At 43.4% G+C, this 18,033-nt stretch overlaps 1 protein-coding gene across 1 annotated transcript in view; it reads left to right on the top strand.

The window, feature by feature from the left end:
* The first annotated feature begins 705 nt into the window (after positions 1-705).
* PELI2 (pellino E3 ubiquitin protein ligase family member 2) overlaps positions 706-18,033 on the top strand; it is a 267,800-nt gene continuing 250,472 nt past the window's right edge. The window contains exon 1 of the mRNA XM_006864615.1: positions 706-1,072. Within this exon, the coding sequence (XP_006864677.1) occupies positions 996-1,072 (77 nt within the window). The 5' untranslated portion in view covers positions 706-995. The remainder of the gene's footprint in view (positions 1,073-18,033) is intronic.

Raw genomic sequence — 18,033 nt, 5'->3', positions numbered from 1 at the left:
CAAAACCCTTAACCCTACAAATCTTTCGCTTTGTAGAAACTATGTGCAGCTACGCTGATGACAAACGGAGTAGCTTGGTCCTGTACAAAAATGTGGGTCCTTTAAGCCTGCTAATTAGCTAAGCTCTTCAAGCTTCTAGAAGCTTTCAAGCTTTGAGGGACTTGGTTTGGTCAGAGGAGGCCCCCTGGTGCGAGCGTGCGACATCTACATATGTATGACGCCACGCAGTGACACCAGGAAGGCAAATGCGCTCATAGGAGAGAGGAAGTTTTTTTTTTCCATCTGACGAAACCCCGACATGCATAACCTAGGGTTGAGAATTTTGACCTCTGCACTTTGAGATCATCCGCTTAGCCTTCAGTGCTTGTAGAAGCCGGTGGCGAGGCTTGAGGACCTGCCGCCGCAGTAAGTTTGGGGAAGGAAGCCAAAAAAAAAAAAAAAAATAGAGCTTCCCCTTTAAGAACTTCCCTTCCCTTTTACTCTATGTTTACATAACACGGGGCTCGATCCACTGCTTGGCCCTAGAGGGGGCGGGGAGTGGACACAGGCGACCCCACGCGCAAGGAGACTGGGCGCCCTAGGGTCGGGGGCGGCTCCCACCTGCCGGCTAGCAGTGGGGCGGTCTGCGTGCTTGCCCCCGCCCCTCCCCCTCCCCCTCTTGCTCTGCTCCTCCCTCCCTCCCTTCCTCGGGGCTCCGCGGCGGCTGCGCTCGCGCGGGCGCGGGCAGGTCCCTCTGCTGCCGGGTCCCATTTGTTGCCAGGTCTGGCTCAGGGCGGCCGTGGCGCGCAGAGCTCTGAGGAGCCCGGCGGGGTAACCGCGCAGCCACGACGGAGCAACAGCGGGACTGGCCGCCCCGCGCCCCATTTGCCGCCGTGCCCTTTCCCGGCGCGCTCACCCCTTTCTCGGGATGGGATTGTAGCGGCGGCGCGGACTCGGCGGGGATCGCTGCGGAGGCGGCGGCGGCGGCGGCGGCGGCGGCCACCGAGCGGGGCTCCATGTTTTCCCCGGACCAGGAGGAGCACTGCGCCCTTAATAAGGAGCCGGTGAAATACGGGGAGCTGGTGGTGCTGGGGTGAGTCTGGGAACCCCAACTGGTTAGGGCGGCCGCTACGCATCCTTGAACGGGCCAGCAGGGGTGTCCGGGCACTCTCAGGGGACAGCGGGTTGTTGGGGCTGCGGGAGCGGCTCTGAGGGACGGGACGACAGGGGCGGGATGCGAATCATTAGCGCGCGCTTTGAGCGCTGCAGTGGCGCCGGGATGCTCAGTCCTCGCGGAGCGGGGCCGGCGAGGCTCCGGGGAGGCGGCGACGGCGGCGGCGGAGGTGGCGGCGTGGGCTTGGGCTACTCCGCTTCCACTGTGCGCGCTCTCCCGGACAAGGTTCTGGGCTGCATTACGGGGCTAGAGGGTATGACTTCCCCAAGAGCTGAATCCCGCCTGCCGGCGTAGGGGCCGGGTATGAAGCGCTGCCGTCGCGGCCGCCTCTCAGTCTAGGAGGAGACCCCACACTTTATGAGGCTTGCCGGACTAGGTCCCCGGGGACCCTCTGCCCCCACGGACTGTGAGCCTCGGGCCCCAGGACTCTGCGCACGGCGCTGCGGGCTCGAGCTCCCATGGGTCATAATGGTTCTGCCAGGCAGTTGTCCGGGAGTGAGGGGTGGGAAGCGCTTTGCATATTGTTAGGGTGATCTCCTGGAACTGCCGCAGCTCTAGGGCAGTGAGCTGTTTGTGACCCAGCTTGCAGCTTCTCCCCTCTTAAAGTGTCCGGATAAGGGTCGAAACGCGGTTCCGCATCCGCATCCCCCGGTTCCTCGTATCCTGGGCCTTAGCCTCGCAGATGCCCTCCGGGCGGTGGGGGTAGTCGAGGGAGCTCACCAGCTTCACCCGCCTCGGCTCCCTTTCTTGTGAAAACCACATTTTGAAGATAGTAATTATCTACAATCGTTAAACAGCAGCAATTAGAGACTTCATCTACTTCCTGAGTTTCCTGGTGACATTTCTATTGTTTACCCCTAATAAGCCAGGAGAGAGACTTCGCCAGATTAAAGCAGGATAAAGTGGGCAATGAAAGGGGAATGGAATGGGAGGGGGTTAGGCAGGAAACTCTGCAGAAGGAACACACTGGGTTTAACATAGAAGGAAAAAGGATTATTTTTTCTTTGCATGTGTCATTCCTGGGAACCCGCGCTTTTGCCCAACTGTTTTGAAAGATCCATATTCAGAACATCTTGGGTGCTGATAGGTAGGCTTAGCACACATATGAGGAGTCACTGGCATGGAAAAACTCAGGGAACTTTGAAAAAAATTGTTTTGATAGCTGAGTACCATGAACTAAGTGCCAGCTTGAAAATAATTTTACAGAGGGAGGGATATTTAAGAAAAACTTCTAGACAGTACTAAAAGTTTTCAGTTCTTCCTCACTTTCTTGCTATATTGCATAAAGAGGACTGTTATTAGATGTCTAATTACTTATTTTGAAGGTGATGCGCAGATGATCATTTTTCTCACCAACATCAGCATTGTACTTAAAAGACAAATGTCAAGTTTTATTGAAAGGAGGGAGAAATGACAGGAAAAAAGTTGAAGTTCCATCTGCTTTATATAACCTCAGCTCAATCTAATTTTGTGGGGTTTGGTTTTGTTTGTGTGGCTGGCTTCAAAGTATGTTTAACACTGTGGATCTGACATGGAAGATTAACTTCTGCCAGAAGTTTATTTCATTATTTCCTTTTGAGGAAATCATTGTTGAGATATTTCAGAAAAGCAGTGTGTGAGTGGGCCTGGAGAGATTTCGTGTTCTTAGTTGGGAGTGCAGGGCATTTTGAAGCCATGAAAAAAGTATTCATAAACTGGCTTGTCCTAGTATCCGAGACTTTAAATTAGGATATGTAAATACATTGTTAATTGCATGTGTCCTGTCCTTTACCAATGCTTTTCCAGGCGAAACAAAGCATGACATAGTTGGCATTTGCTTTAGTATTTCCAGCCAGGCACTCTGCAGTTACTTGTGCACCTACTATGTGTCAGCTCTGATACCTGGTATTGGGGATCGAGCAGTGAACAGGGGGCTTTCATTTTAGTGTGGAGTAACAGGCGTGCACAGAAAGAAACATGTAGACCAATGAATAATACATGACTGTTTCCGTTGTTGCCAAGATCTAGAAAGAAGTTGGTTACTTTGGAGTGTGATTGTTTTAGCTTGATACTGCTCTCTCCAGTATGGAAGGTCTTTCTGAAGAAGTGAAACAGGAGTTGAGACCAAATTGCTGAGACCATCCTCATCTGGTTTCTGGGTTGTTGTTGCTGTTAAGTGCCATAGTTGAGAAGAATTGTCGTCTTGTTCGTATTTTGAGTATAGGCTTCTGACTCCAACAATTTTGAACAAGGTTGAAGACCGTAGGTAGATTAGTTATTTGCTGTTGTTATGGAGTGTGTTCTGATTCATAGTGATCTTGAGTAGGGTTTCTGAGGAGTGGCTGGTGGGTTTGAACCACCAATCTTGTGGCTAACAGTCCACTGCAGTGCCATGCCAAGACTCCAGTGATTTGCTAGGTAGACTTTAAAGATATCCTTCTTAATCTATTTTTGTTGTTTAAGTACAGTTAAGTTGGTTCCGACTCATAGTGATCTTGTATAGGGTTTCCAAGGAGCTGCTGGTGAGTTTGAACCACCGACCTTGTGGGCCAGTGCATTATCCCACAGCGCCACACCAGGACTCTTAATCCATATTCCACCCTTAGGTAGGACTTCACAGTATCCTCTTTCCTAAACCATCAATTTAAATCAAATAAGATAAACATCACCTTTTTATGCCTGATCATATAGGGCAGAAATATTGATGGATACTTTTTTGCAGATTTTCTTACTGATGAAATGATTCTTAATGTGTAAAAAATGCCAAATTGCTGATATTGATAGAGTCTTTGCTTATGAAACACATGCTTTTTACTGTTTGTGATCTCCCCCTGCCCTCTCTTCTGAATTTCGTAGTAAAATGGTTCAAGTACATCATGGAAAATAGAATGAGGAACTGATGCATGTCAGTATCCATATACAATCCATATACAAATAAATCTACATCTTTTCATGTGTTACACACTATTAAGAGAATGCCAGGCAGTTAGGATTTTAGTAGTGCTTTATCAACTGTTATGTTGTCCCCATTAGTTAATTAAAGGTAGAGAAAATGATCTATAAAACTCCTGGGCCTCTTTTGCTGTTGATTTCAAGCTGGAAAGTCAGTCACATATTACAGGATCAGGAGACAGTAGTTCAATTTAGTGGGAAGAATATGAACTTAGTCAAGAGACCTGCATTCAGCTTCCCCTTTCTTACCTAGTGACTTGGTGGTTTTAACTTAGTATCTTTTCTTTGTCTTGTTTCTTTATCTGTAGCAAAATGTGATCGGGTAAAGTGGTCTTCAAGGCCTTTGTAATAATACATGACTCCAATGTGAAACACTGTATAATGAACATATTCTAAGTAGTTGGCAGCTATTTGTTGATTTTGCTTATTACTAAGGTGATAGTAAGGAATCTGACTCGATGGCACTTAACAACAACAACAAGTAAGGAATCAGGTTGTGAATCTCAAGGTCAGCAGTTTGAAACTACCAGGTATTCTGTGGGAGAAAGCTGAGGCTTTCTGCTCCGGTAAAGATTTACAGCCTCGGAAACCCTGTACAGGGTTGCTATGAGTTGGAACCGACTCCATGGCACATAACAACGACAACAAGGTGATGGTGGCAGAATTCACATGGGAACGTGTTTTCAAGGCAGAAAAGAGAATGCTGTGGTTGATGTTTGTGAAGTAAATATGTACAGAGTAAGCTGTACTTTTTAATTTTTTTTTTTCCTTTTTGAAAAAAAGTTTTAATTGTGCATATATATTTGACCCAGAGATGTTGGATTCTGTGAGATCCAGAGTACTCAAATTTAGTAACATTTTCCATTTCAAGGTTGAGAAAGAGTAGTGATATTTTGAAATTCAGCTAATTTGATTTAAATAGCCAGCATAAGGAGGAGATACCCTGAATAAAGAAGAGATCACCGTACGTGTTCATCCCTTTATTTTACTGAATAAGAATCAGATTGTGGGGAAACACGGAGATTTGCTAAGTTCATAGTTGCTCTGGCTGAGTTGAGAGCACACCTGCTCTCCCTAGTTCACGGTTCACAGTTTCCCACTTGGGGGCAAAGCCCATCAGCTCTTCAAAGCCTCAGCATATTTGTAAGTTGCATGAGGGGCTCTGGGCACCCTCTCTGGATTCAGTCTCAAGCATGTGGCTCTGTTCTTGTGGGTTATCAAGGTCTTTGGAAAAATTCTGCTTACTTTCTCTTCTCAGTTGACTGGATAATGCATTTTGCAAGGCTTTATTTTCATTTGGTGTTTCACAAAATGTATTTTTATTGACATATTCAGCTAAGGGTTTTTAACTTAGGGTCCACAGATAGAATCCAAGGGACTCCTTGAATAAGTGAATGAGGGCCAAAAATGTGTCTTTATTTTTATTATACTCAAACTGAATTTTAGCATTTCATTCAATTATAAGTTTAGGTACGGTGTGGCGCAGTAGGATAAGCACTGGGACCACAAGGGGTGGTTCAGACCCATGAGCTGCACCTTATGAGTCGGAACCAATTTGACAGCACTTAACAACAATAACAGGGAATCACAGTTGTAATATTTGTACCAGTGACTTTGTGTCTAATAAAAATGATAAATATTTTCATGTCACATTAGAGTTACACAGAAAACTTAAAATACCATTTATGCTCATCACTACTTTGAAATTGTAACAGTTATTCATTGTTGCCGCTAAATGCCCTGGGGTTAGGGTTTTCAAGGAGTGGCTGGTGTGTTTGAACTGCTGACCTTGCAGTTAGCCATCCAGTGCTTACCCGACACTGTTCCCTGCTATATTTTGTTATTTAATGTATTACTACAGAAATATGTATTTTATTTCACCACCCATCTGTTAGTTTGTTGTACTAAAGTGGATTTCCTACTCTTATGTATGTCCTGGTGTTACACTGTGGGTTAAAGCACTGGACTGCATGGTCGGTGTGAACCATGAGGTTGGTGGTTCAAATTCACCAGCTGCTCCTTGGAAACTGTATATAGGAGTGCTGAGCATTGGAATGGATTCAGTGACATTTATCATCAACAACACATGATGCTAGAAGTCATGCCTCCAGTATAGGTGGCATGGACCCCATGGCGGACAGATTTCAGCAGAGTTTTCAGACTAAGACTAGGAATAAAGGTGTGGAGATCTCATTCTGAAAATGATCCACAGAAAGTCTTATAAATCACAACAGAATATTGTTCAGTGTAATATTGGAAGGTGGACCCCCTAGATTTGGAGGGAGCATAAAGAGGATATGGGACCAAACAGTTTTTTCCTGTGTTATCTGTGAGTTGGAGCCACCTAGATGGCAACTGTTGCTAATGCCGTTGAGTTGATTCCGACTCATAGCAACCCTTTATAGAGCTTCTGAGGAGCAGCTGGTGAGTTTGAACCACCGACCTTGTGTTTCAAACTGAGCTTGCAGTCCAGTGCTTTATCCCACAGTGTCATACCAGGACTCTTAAGTAGTATATATTATTACATTGAAATTTAACAACTGTTTTGACAACTGAGTAATAATTGATTCCATTTGTAATCCTTTGTATTTTATTTGATGCATTTAAAAGCACGTTTTTGAGAAGGGCTTTGTAGATGCCACCAGACAGACTAAAAGATCCTTGGCATAAAAAACAGATTCAGAATCTCTGCAAATGAAGGTTTATAAATGAGACTGAAACATTTTAGTTAGTGAAAACTGATTAAGGTCTATAAATGCATATCAGGGGATATTGGTCCTTTTTCCTTTGAATACTGTAACGTTCTCAGATAAGACAAGGAAGACTCTTACTGAAGAGTTTCTGGTCTTTATTTAAGAAAACAAAAACAGAATGAAAAGCAGCTCCCAGCTTCTATATATGTTTTTGGTTTTAACCTTGGCACTTTGCTTTGACTTACTCCTCTCCTTGGTAGAGATAAGTGGTCTTTTCTCATCCTCCTCTCTAATTTAGGCCCCAAAACATCAAACACCAGTATCCCTAATAGACTAACGGGTCTTTGAACTTTAAAAAGAAAACAAAACAAAATCTTCACTGTCACTCAGCGTGTGGGGTGATCTGAAGAGCTTGGATCTGTTTGTGGCGAAGGAGTGTCTTAATTCTGTAGTCTGTTAAGGGTCATAATGTTACTGACTTTGGTTTGCTATATTTTCCTTTACTAACTTTAGCCTTGTTTGGAGCATGTGGTTGTCTGTACTGCTTTGTGGTTTCTAGTCTGGTTTTCTCAGATTTATTTACTTCTGTCTTTTAAGACACCACGATGGAAACCTTCATTTGGACTTTTCATTTGGATGCATTTTACTATGTGACCAACATTTGGGGATGCACTTTGTGTAAACAAAATGAAAACCAGGTTGATTCTGATCCCAGCAACTTTACCAGACATAAATGAAGTCATGGTGTGGCGCTGTAGGATAAGTACAAGTTGGTTATTTCTTGGAAACCCTATACAGGGTCGATATGAGTCGGAACTGACTGAACGGCTCTTAACAATAATAGCACCAACAGCAACATGCCATTTAAAAGCCAGAACACATACCAATATACAAAAGACCAAATAAGCAAAAACATTCCAGTTGCTATAATTAAGGGAGATCAGTATTGTCACACTCGGGACAGTGGGTTTATATCTGTACTACCGGGATCAGCATTGGGGCCTCCTTGGAGAGTAGTGAGTATTATGTCGGGCTGTAGTTTGGTTGTTGAACGGAGACAGCAGTGTGTTTGCCTACCTTACTCATATGGAAGAAGAATAACCGAAAAGAATTTCTGGTGTTTCTTTAAATTTAATTAAAGAGTCCTCCTGGGGTGTGCAGACATCTATTTTATAAACGAAAAGGGAAGGTATGAACGATTCTGTTTTTAGTTCTTACAGTTCTCATTGCCACCTTCATCTTGTGGAAAAGAAAATCATAAGCGCAGAAAGTGCTTCATTTTTCTTAGCTTTGTCTGAATCAGCTCCTCTCAACCACTGTCTCAGTCTCTGCATATGTGATGGTCAGTTTTGAGGTTTGTGACCTATAACTTGTGACAAGTAAATACTATGTAGTGCTTTCTGATTTTTCAGAGCCGTCCCTTTAATAATGCCGTATTTCACTCACTTGCATTCTGATACGTTATCTCTAGTGGAAGAGAAACGGCTGGGCACTCCAGGAGTTTATTCATTCCACAAATATTTATTGGATGTCTCTTTTTCTAGGGCCGGGGATACAGTGTGGACAAAACAGACTGTTCCCTGCTCTCATGACTTGTGTCTGACCTGTGGCTTGCCTCTTATTTGCTGCAGCCCTTACAGAATAATTATTGCTGGCGTACAGCTTACTTATTTATCCCCCAAATAACTGAGCATCTACCATGTGTCAGGTACTGGATTCAGCACTAAAGGATATAGTGGTGAACAAGACTGATATGGTTCCTGTCACTACAGAGATTACAGTGGAGTTGGGGAGCTAAAAAGCACTTTACAGAGTATTCGCTATGATGGAGCCACATTAGCAGGGTCCCCCAGCCCTGTGTTGGGATATGGGAAGAGGCTGACCAGGTGGAGACCAGAGGGAAGAACGCTAAGACAGGATGCTCTTAACCCAGAAGTAGGCCGCAGGGTTTCTCTGGGGAATGCAGAAAAGCTCAGGGTGGCTAGGGAAGATTGGTTGAACCACAATAACATTAGAGATGAAGTTGGGGATGCTGATGATGGCGGATCTTGGGAAGGTTTTGGAGTTTATCCTTGTTAGGTGCTGGGGAGTCTGTTCCGACTCATAGCGACCCTGTAGGCAACAGAAGAAAACACTGCCTGACCCTATGCCATCCTTACTGTAGCAGAGTTTTCACCTGTGAAATAGAAGTGCAGAGAGCATTTGGGGAAAGAAGGATGGAGGGAGAGATTGAAATATGAGCCAGAGAAAAACGGTTGTGGCTCTGGCTTCAGGTTTCTGCCCTTGAGAGGTGTACTCTCTGGTCCCGAGTTCTGTGTGACTAACTATGTGTTCAGTGATTTTAGAAAAAATTACTGCGTACCAGCACTGCTCTGGGCTACAGTAGTGGGGGAGAGAGACAGCATCCTGCCAGCATGGAGCTTACCTGGGCAGTGGCAGAGGAGCAAGCAAGTACGTAGATAAACTCAGTTTCACAGAGTGTGTTCTGAAGAAAATAAGGCAGGGTAAGCAAGGGCTGGGGGACTGACTTTTGGGTGTGTGTGTGGAATTGCTGGATGAAGTGCTAAGGATCAGGGTGGGGGCCTTTTAGAAAGTATAACCAGGAAAAGCTTTTCTGAGAAAATAATTCTGTTTCATTTGAGAGCCTCTTCTAATCTTTTAATATACAATATGTTGTTGTGAAGTGCCTTGGAGTTGGTTCTGACTCATAGTGACCCAGTATAGGGTTTCCAAGGAGCAGCTGGTGGGTTTAAACTCCCAACCTTGTTGTTGGCAGTCTATTGCACGTCTGTCAGTTTGTCGTACTGTGGTGGCATGTGAGTTGCGGTGATTCTGGAGCTATGCCACCAGTGTTTCAAATATCAGCAGGGTCACCCATGGTGGACAGGTTTCAGATGAGCTTCGAGACAAAGACAGACTAGGAAGAAAGAGTGATGAACTACTTCTGAATATTTAGTCACTGAAAACCTTACAAATAGCAGAGAAACACTGTCAGATATAGTGCTGGAAAATGAGCCCCTCAGGTTGGAAGGCACTCAAAATGTGACTGGGGAAGAGCTGCCTCCTCAAAGCAGAGTTGACTGTGATGACGTGAATGGAATAAAACCCATGGGAGAAAAGCCTGTGGGACCTTCATTTGCTGATGGTGCACAACTCAAAATGAAAAGAAACAGCTGTAAACATCCATTAATAATTGGAACATGGAATGTACGAGGTATGAATCTAGGAAAATTGGAAATTGTCAAAAATAGAATGGAATGCATAAACATCAGTATCTTAGGCATTAGTGAGCTGAAATGGACTGGTATTGGCCATTTTGAATCTGACAACCACATCATGGTTTACTATGCCAGGAATGACAAATTGAAGAGGAATGGTGTTGCATTCATCGTCAAAAAGAGCATATACAGATCAGTCATGAGGTACAGTGCTGTAAGTGATAGGATAATATCCATGCACCTACAGGGAAGACCAGTTAATACCACTACTATTCAAATTTACGCACCAACCAGTAAAGCCAGTGAGGATGAAATAGAAGAATTCTACCAAATTCTTCAATCTGAAATTGATCAAACATGAAATCAGGATGTATTGATAATTACTGGTGATTGGAAAGCAAAGGTTGGGAGCAAAGAGGAAGCATCAGTAGTTAGAAAATATGGCCTTGGTGATAGAAATGATGCTGGAGATCGCATGATAGAATTCTGCAAAATCAAGGATTTATTCATTTCAAATACCTTCTTTAGACAGTACAAGAGACAACTATACACATGGACCTTGCCAGATGAAATACATAGAAATCAAATTGACTACATCTGCAGAAGGAGACAATGGAAAAGTTCCATATCATCAGTGAAAACAAGGCTAGGGGCAGATTGTGGAACAGACCATCAATTACTCATATGCAAATTCAAACTGAAGCTGAAGAAAATGAAAACAAGTCCATGAGAGCCAAAATATGACCTTGAATATATCCCACCTGAATTTAGAGATCATCTGAAGAACATATTTGATACATTAAACACTAAAGACTGAAGACCAGAAGAGTTGTGGGATACCATCAAGAACATCATACAGGTAGAAAGCAAAAAGTCATTAAGAAGACAAGAAAGAAGGAAAAGGTCAAAATGGATAACAGAAGAGACACTGAAACTTGCTCTCTAGCGTAGAGATGCTAAAGCAAATGGAAGAAAATAGGAGGTCTAAGAGCTGGACTGAAAATTTCAAAGATCATCTTGAGAAGATAAAGCCAAATATTACAATAAAATATGCAAAGATCTGGAATCAGAAAACCAAAAAGGAGGAACACTTCAGTGTTTCTCAAGCTGGGGGAACTGAAAAAAAAAAAAAATCCAAGCCTCGACTTTCATTATTGAAGGATTCTCTGGGCAAATTATTGAATAATGCAGAAAGCATCAAAAGAAGATAGAAGGAATACACAGAGTCATTGTACCAAAAGGAAATGGTTGATGTTCAACCGATCAAGAGCCAATGATGGTGAAGGAGGAAGTCCAAGGTGCATTGAAGGAATTGACAAAAAAACAAGGCACCAGGAATTGATGGAGTAAAAATTGAAATCTTTCAAGAAAGTGAGGCGGCACAGAAGGCACTCACTCATCTATGCCAAGAAATTTGGAAGACAACTATCTGGCCGAATGTTTGGAAGAGATCTGTGTTTGTGCCCGTCCAAAGAGAGGTGACCCAGTGGAATGCGGAAATCATTGGATGTTATCTTTGATATCCCATGCAAGTAAAGTTTTGCTAAAAGTAGTACAGAAATGGCTACAAGCATGCATTGACAGAGAACTTCCAGAGGCTCAAGCTGGATTCAGAAGAGGCCCTGGAACAAGGGATATCATTGCTGATGACCGATGGATATGAAAGCAGAGAATATCAGAAAGATGTTTACCTGTGGTTTATTGATGACGCAAAGGCAGGCTTTTAATTGTGTGGATCATGACAGGCTATGGACAACATTGTGAAGTATGAGTGTTCCTGAAAACTTCATTGTGCTTATGAGGAATCTGTACACGGACCAAGACGCAGTTGTTCAAACAGAACATGGGAACATTGAATGGTTTAAAATTAAGAAAGGTGTGTGACTAGGTTGTATTCTTTTACCATACTTATTCAACTTGTATGCTGAGCAGGTCATCTGAGAAGCTGGGTTCTGTGAAGAAAAGCGTGCCATCAGGATTGGAGGAAGACTCATTAACAACCTGCGATATGTAGATGATGCAACCTTGCTTGCTGAAAGTGAAGAACACTTAAAATATTTACTGATGAAGATCAAAGAGCACAGCTTTCTGTATGGATTGAGTCTCAATGTAAAGAAAATGAAAATCCTCACCACTGGACCCATATACAATATTCTTATCAATGGAGAAAAAATTGAAGTTGTCAAGGACTTAATTCTTCTTGGATTAACTATCTGCACGCGTGGAAGCAGCAGTCAAGAAATCAAAGGATGTATTGCATTAGGCAAATGTGCTGCACAAGACCTTTTTAAAGTGTTGAAGAGCAAAGATGTCAGCTTGAGGACTAAGGGGCATCTGACCCAAGCCATGGTATTTTCAATAACCTCATATGCATGCGAAAACTGGACAATGAATAAGGAAGACTGTAGAAGGATTGATGCTTTTGAATTATGGTTTTGGAGGAGAATATTGAAAGTGCCATGGGCTGCCAAAAGAACAGATCTGTGTTGGAAGAAGTGCAGCCAGAGTGCTCCTTGGAGGCCAGGATGGCCAAACTTTGTCTCTCATACTTTGGACATATTGTCAGGAGGGACCAGTCACTGGAGAAGGATATCATATTTGGTAAGGTGGAGGGTCAGAGAAAAAGGGGAAGACCCCCCAGCAAGATGAATTGGCAAAGTAGCAGCATCAATGGGCTCAACGTAGCAAAGACAGTGAGGTTGACCCAGGATTGGGCAGTGTTTCGTTCTGCTATGCGTAAGGTCGCTATGAGTCGGTACTGACTCAGTGGCACCTAACAACAACATATCATTGTTGTTAAGTGCCATCGAGTCAGTTTCAACTCATAGCGACCCTGTATAGATAGATAGATAGATAGACAGACAGACTCCTGTTGTGGCATTGCAGGATAAGTGCAGGACCACAAGGTGGTTTGAACCACAAGATCTGCGGTTCAAATTCACCAGCTGCTCCTTGGAAACCCTAAACAGGGTTTCTATGAGTTGAAATCCACTCCATGACACTTGGCAACAATGTATGTTGTTGTTGGTGATAAGTGCCCTCAAGTCGTTGTCCACTCATAGGACCCTGTATAGGGTTTCTGAGGCTTTAAATCTTCTCTAAAAAAGATACCCTCATCATGCTCCCATGAAGTTTCTGGCGGGCTTGAATCCTGTACCTTGTGGCTTACAGTCTAGTATTTATTGTATGGAACTGCCACTCTCCCCATATATGTATATATAAATATAGATATACATGTAACTTTAGATATAGATGGAGTCGTGGTGTATCACTGTGGGATAATGCACTGGCCTGCAAGGGCGGTTTGATTTGCAAGGTCGGCAGTTCAAATTCACCAGCTTATTCTTGGAAATCCTGTACAGGGTCACTGTGAGTCAGAATTGACTCGCAGGCATTTTTCAACAACAACATAGATGTAGATTTCCGTATACAAGAGTCGTGTTATGGTGCTGTAAGATAAGCGCAGGACTACAAGGTCAGCTTGAATCACTGTGTTGGCAGTTCAAACTCAACAGTTGCTCCTCAGAAACTCTATACTGGGTTGCTTTGAGTCGGAATCCATTCCACGGTACTTAATAGGAAAACAACAATAGATCTAGATACGTTGTTATTGTTAAGTGTCATCGAGTTGGTTCCGTCTCATGGTTTTCTAGGCTTTTAGTCTTCATGGAAGCAGAAGGCCTCATCTATCTCCCACAAAGTGGTTGATGGGTTCTAACTGCATACTTTGTGGTTCACAGTCCAGTGCTTATCGCATAGAATCACTGTGCTACACACACACACACACACACACACACACACGAAAGTGAATAAAAAATTATCCGTACTTCACTGATGTAAAAAACGCCTGTCCACGGCTGATGACAACAGTGAGTGTGCATGTGAAATGATTCTGTCATATAGATAATGAGTGAGAGTGATTATGTGGCAAATCATTTGCAAATCAGCCATGGCTCTGCTTGTGAAATAATACATGGAAGACTTGGGTTGTGAAAAGTTTGTGCAAGATGGGTACCGACACGACTCATGGAATAGCATAAACAGAAGCATTTGGACATCCGCAAACAAAATTCATACCAATACTTGAAGGTAAATGTTTGTTTTTTAAAAAATTGTTACTGGTGACGAGACATGGCTTCATCACTACGAGTATGGAATGGAAACATCCTCAATTGCTGACCAAGAAAAAGGTCAAAAGTCAACCATCAACTGGAAAATTGATACTCATGGATAGCTGAGATTCTCAAGGGCCAATATTGGAACACTTTTAGGAGCTCTGGTAGCGCAGTGGTTATGAATTGGGCTGCAAACCTTAACGTCAGCAGTTTGAAACTAGCAGCTGTCCGCAGGAGAAAGATGAGGTTTTCTCCTCCTGTAAAGATTTACAGCCTTGGAAACCCTGTACAGGGTCTCTATGAGTCGGAACCGACTCCACGGCACATAACCAACCACCAACCATCACCATGAGGAAAAAGGTTCAACAATTAACAGTGCTCATTACAGTGAGATGTTCACTGATGAAGAGTTGAAGCCTGAACTTTGGATAAAAGACACAGAACTGCTATCCAAGGACATCGCAGTCTTGCATGACAGTGCGCTTCCACACAACTCTACCCACACTCTTGACACTCTGCAAAAACTTCATTTTGAGGGTTAAAGCATCTTTCCTGTAGTCCTGTTCTTGCTACATCAGACTTTTCCCTCTGGTCCCCTGAAAGCAGCCCTTTGAGGACGAAGATTGACATTTGATACAGAAGTGAAGACAGTGGTGCATTCGTGGCTTGCAGTTCAGCCTGAAACATTTTTTGATGATGGAATACGAAAGCTTGTTGACAGATGGACAAGAGTGTATTGAGAAGCAAGGAGATTATGTCGAAAAATGATATATATGTCTTTTCTAAAAGTTGATTAAAATAAATTCTACAGCCAAAATGCGGATAAGTTTTGACTGACCCTCGTGCATTTGTGTGTGTGAATATGTTTGTGTGTACATGGTTCAAACGGACCTTGTGGTTGAGTGTTTATCTTACAGCACCATACCAGGACTCCATGGACACATTTAAGGACACATACTTAGCATCTCTATACGTGAGCATGCTCCTGTCTGCTGTCTGCTGGCCATGTAGTCTCCCCTCAGAGTTTGCCCCTTGAGGGCAGGCACCTTGACTTCCTTCTACCTTGGATTGCTGAGCATACTTCCTGCGCAGTAGGCCCTTGCTGAGTAGCATGAGGGGATGAGTTTATGTGCCCCCCCCCCCAGCACAAAAATCAGAGGAGCTCAGTGAATGCTCCTTGTACTGGAAGGAACACATTGACTTAGTAGCTGAACTGCTATTCTGTAAATAGCCTTACCAACCTTTAGGGCCCAAGTTAAAATCTCCTGGAGACATTCCACATGCTCTTTACTGATACCAGATATTCCAGTTTCAACTCTTGTTTGTTTTTCTTTTTGTCAGTCACCCAACAGTCATTTTGTCACCTGCAGAAAGGTTTGCCTTAAAGGGAAGCAGGCCATCTGTTCCGCCTCTGCCAGCTGCTCTGGGCTGCATTACAGTGGACCACAGTGGCGTTGAAAGGGTATAGCCATTAATGTCTGTTAATGATGGCTGGACATACAACGGATGTGGATGACCCATCTAATAAATATACATGGGGGGATTTCAGTAGTAGGTTTAAGGCTATTGGAGTTTTATTTCCAGCTTTCCACATAATGTTTCCCCACTCTCAAACACTTAATTCTGCTTTTCTGCTCAGGCAGAATCTCTTTTTACATTGTTGTTGTTGTTAAGTGCTGTCAAGTTGATTCTGACCCATAGCGATCCTGTATAGGGTTTCTGAGAAGCAGCTGGTGAGCTTGAACCACTACCGACCTTGCAGTTCAAACGGCTTTGCAGTCTGGCACATTAACCCACAGCGCCACACCAGGATTCCTCTTTTTAGGATAAGAAATCATTATTTCAAGTTTCCATTTTAATTGGTATTGTTTTAACAGAATCAAACCAAAGCAGGCAGTTGTAGATTTGGCTTCTAGATTGTTGGAAGAAAGCAGCTGTTTACTAAGTGCATGCCCTGAGCTTCAGCAGGTTCTTCCACTCTTCCCTTGCATACCTGGCCTTGTTCTTCCTGGTACATAGTTATGTCGTTCTTAGGTGCCGTGGAGTCAATTTTGACTCACAGCAAGCCCGTGTAACTGAGTAGAACTGCCCCATAGTGTTTCCCAAGCTGTAATCTGTACATGAGCAGGTAACCAGGTCTTTCTTCAATGGAGCTACTGGGGTAGATTCGAACTGCCAACCTTTTGACTAGCAACTGAGTGATAAACTCTTGTTCCTACTCAGTTATACAATGGTCTCATGATAATCTGACCTTGTGATGGGCATACAATTAGGTTACTCTGGAGCACTTGATTACTTATTTGTTGATTGTTTTACCACCTTGAGGAAATGCTGTTTCTACAGGAGAGTGTGTTCATATCAAATCCCAGAATGCTTGTGCAGACCGGGTCTTTGCTGTAGATTATATTATGATGAGTGCTTTTGTTACCATACTCTCTTGGGTAGACTTCAGAATGGAATCTCTGTTTGTACCCTGAAGCTAAAAGTTTATGAGGGGGCTTTAAAAAGTCCATGGAAAAATTCTATTATCGTTTCATTCCACTTTCAAGAACTTTGTGAAGCCCATTTGTACAAGAGCATTAGTTACAGTACAGATAACGAGTGTTTGTCAGCAATGTATACGTCTCCAGATAGTTTACTGCGTAGTTGAGCTCTTTGCACTGAGTAAGGATTCAGATGTCTGACCTTTGCATCAGCCAATGAAAGAATTGTACGAACAGCCTGCATTATTAGGGCCAGTGTTAAGATTGCCTGCCTTCTTGTAGGTTTTACAGCCAGTTGGTGATCAAATAAGACAACTCCTATGTTGTACACACTCTGTCTTCAAATGCAGCCAGCGGTACTTCTTCCTACCCTTGTATCTCCATGCTGGACCTCCTACCACGAGGTGATATTTTTATCCCCTTTCCATGAAATCTCCGCTGGGCCTTTAATTTGTTTTGCCTACTTAAATGTGTCCTTTTTGGGTGTTGCCATAACGGGTATTGTGTTGTTTGTTGCCCTTGAGTTGGCCCTGCCTCACGGCAACCCACGTACAACAGAAGGAAACGCTGCCCTCACCTGCATCTTCGTGATTGGTGACACATTCAGTCCATGGCGGCCATGGTGTCATTTGCGTGCCTTCCAACAGATGGGGTTTATCCTTTGGTACTATACTGGACAAGTTTCTCTTGTGACTGATAGGGGTTTTCGTTCATTAATTTTTCACCATAGGTACCCGTGATGGCATTTAAGTACCAGTGGCATAACTTCCAGCGTTATAGCAACATACAAGCCATCACAGTGTGACGGACTGGCAATGGGTTGTGGAGAGATGTTGTAGCTTCTGCTTTTATCCTCTTTAAAGGCATCTGCCCTATAAAGAAAGCTGACTGCTTTGCTGGAGAGAGTGGTTCTGGTGGATGAGAGATTACAAAAGGAATGAGAAGGAGTTCTGAGTCCTGGCCAGCCCCCAGCTATCCTAGTCACTCCAGCTGAGTCAGCTGTGTAAATGAAGCCATGGTGGGTCCTGCCGCCTATCAGGTTGCTCAGGGAACATGGAGCAGACCAGAGCTGCTCCTCCCAAGCTGTGCACAGACTGAAGGACTGTGAGCCCACAGATAGTGTGTGGTTTTAAGCCACTACACTTTGGGGTGGTTTACTGTGCAATATGATAACCAAAACTTTGTGATACCACGTTTTCATACAATTCGGTTTTGAGTTGACAAGCAAGTGCAAAATAAATTCACTTTAAGTTTTTTGCTGGGTTGTTGTTTTTTTCCTTCAGAATATTGTTTCAACAAGTAGAATTTCAGCCTTTTGGATGAGTTATTTGCTAAATTAAATTTTCCATTGTCTGAAAAGCTTAACCAACAAAAGCATTTGTGGAATAACTTTTTGATATATAAGTCATCCACAATTCTCTTTGCTGCATTTTTAATCTT

This window comes from Chrysochloris asiatica, unplaced genomic scaffold (assembly GCF_000296735.1).
Source record: "Chrysochloris asiatica unplaced genomic scaffold, ChrAsi1.0 scaffold00067, whole genome shotgun sequence".
NCBI lineage: Eukaryota > Metazoa > Chordata > Mammalia > Afrosoricida > Chrysochloridae > Chrysochloris > Chrysochloris asiatica.
Note: the sequence above shows the minus strand (reverse complement) of the source record. Positions and strands in the feature narration are given on the sequence as shown.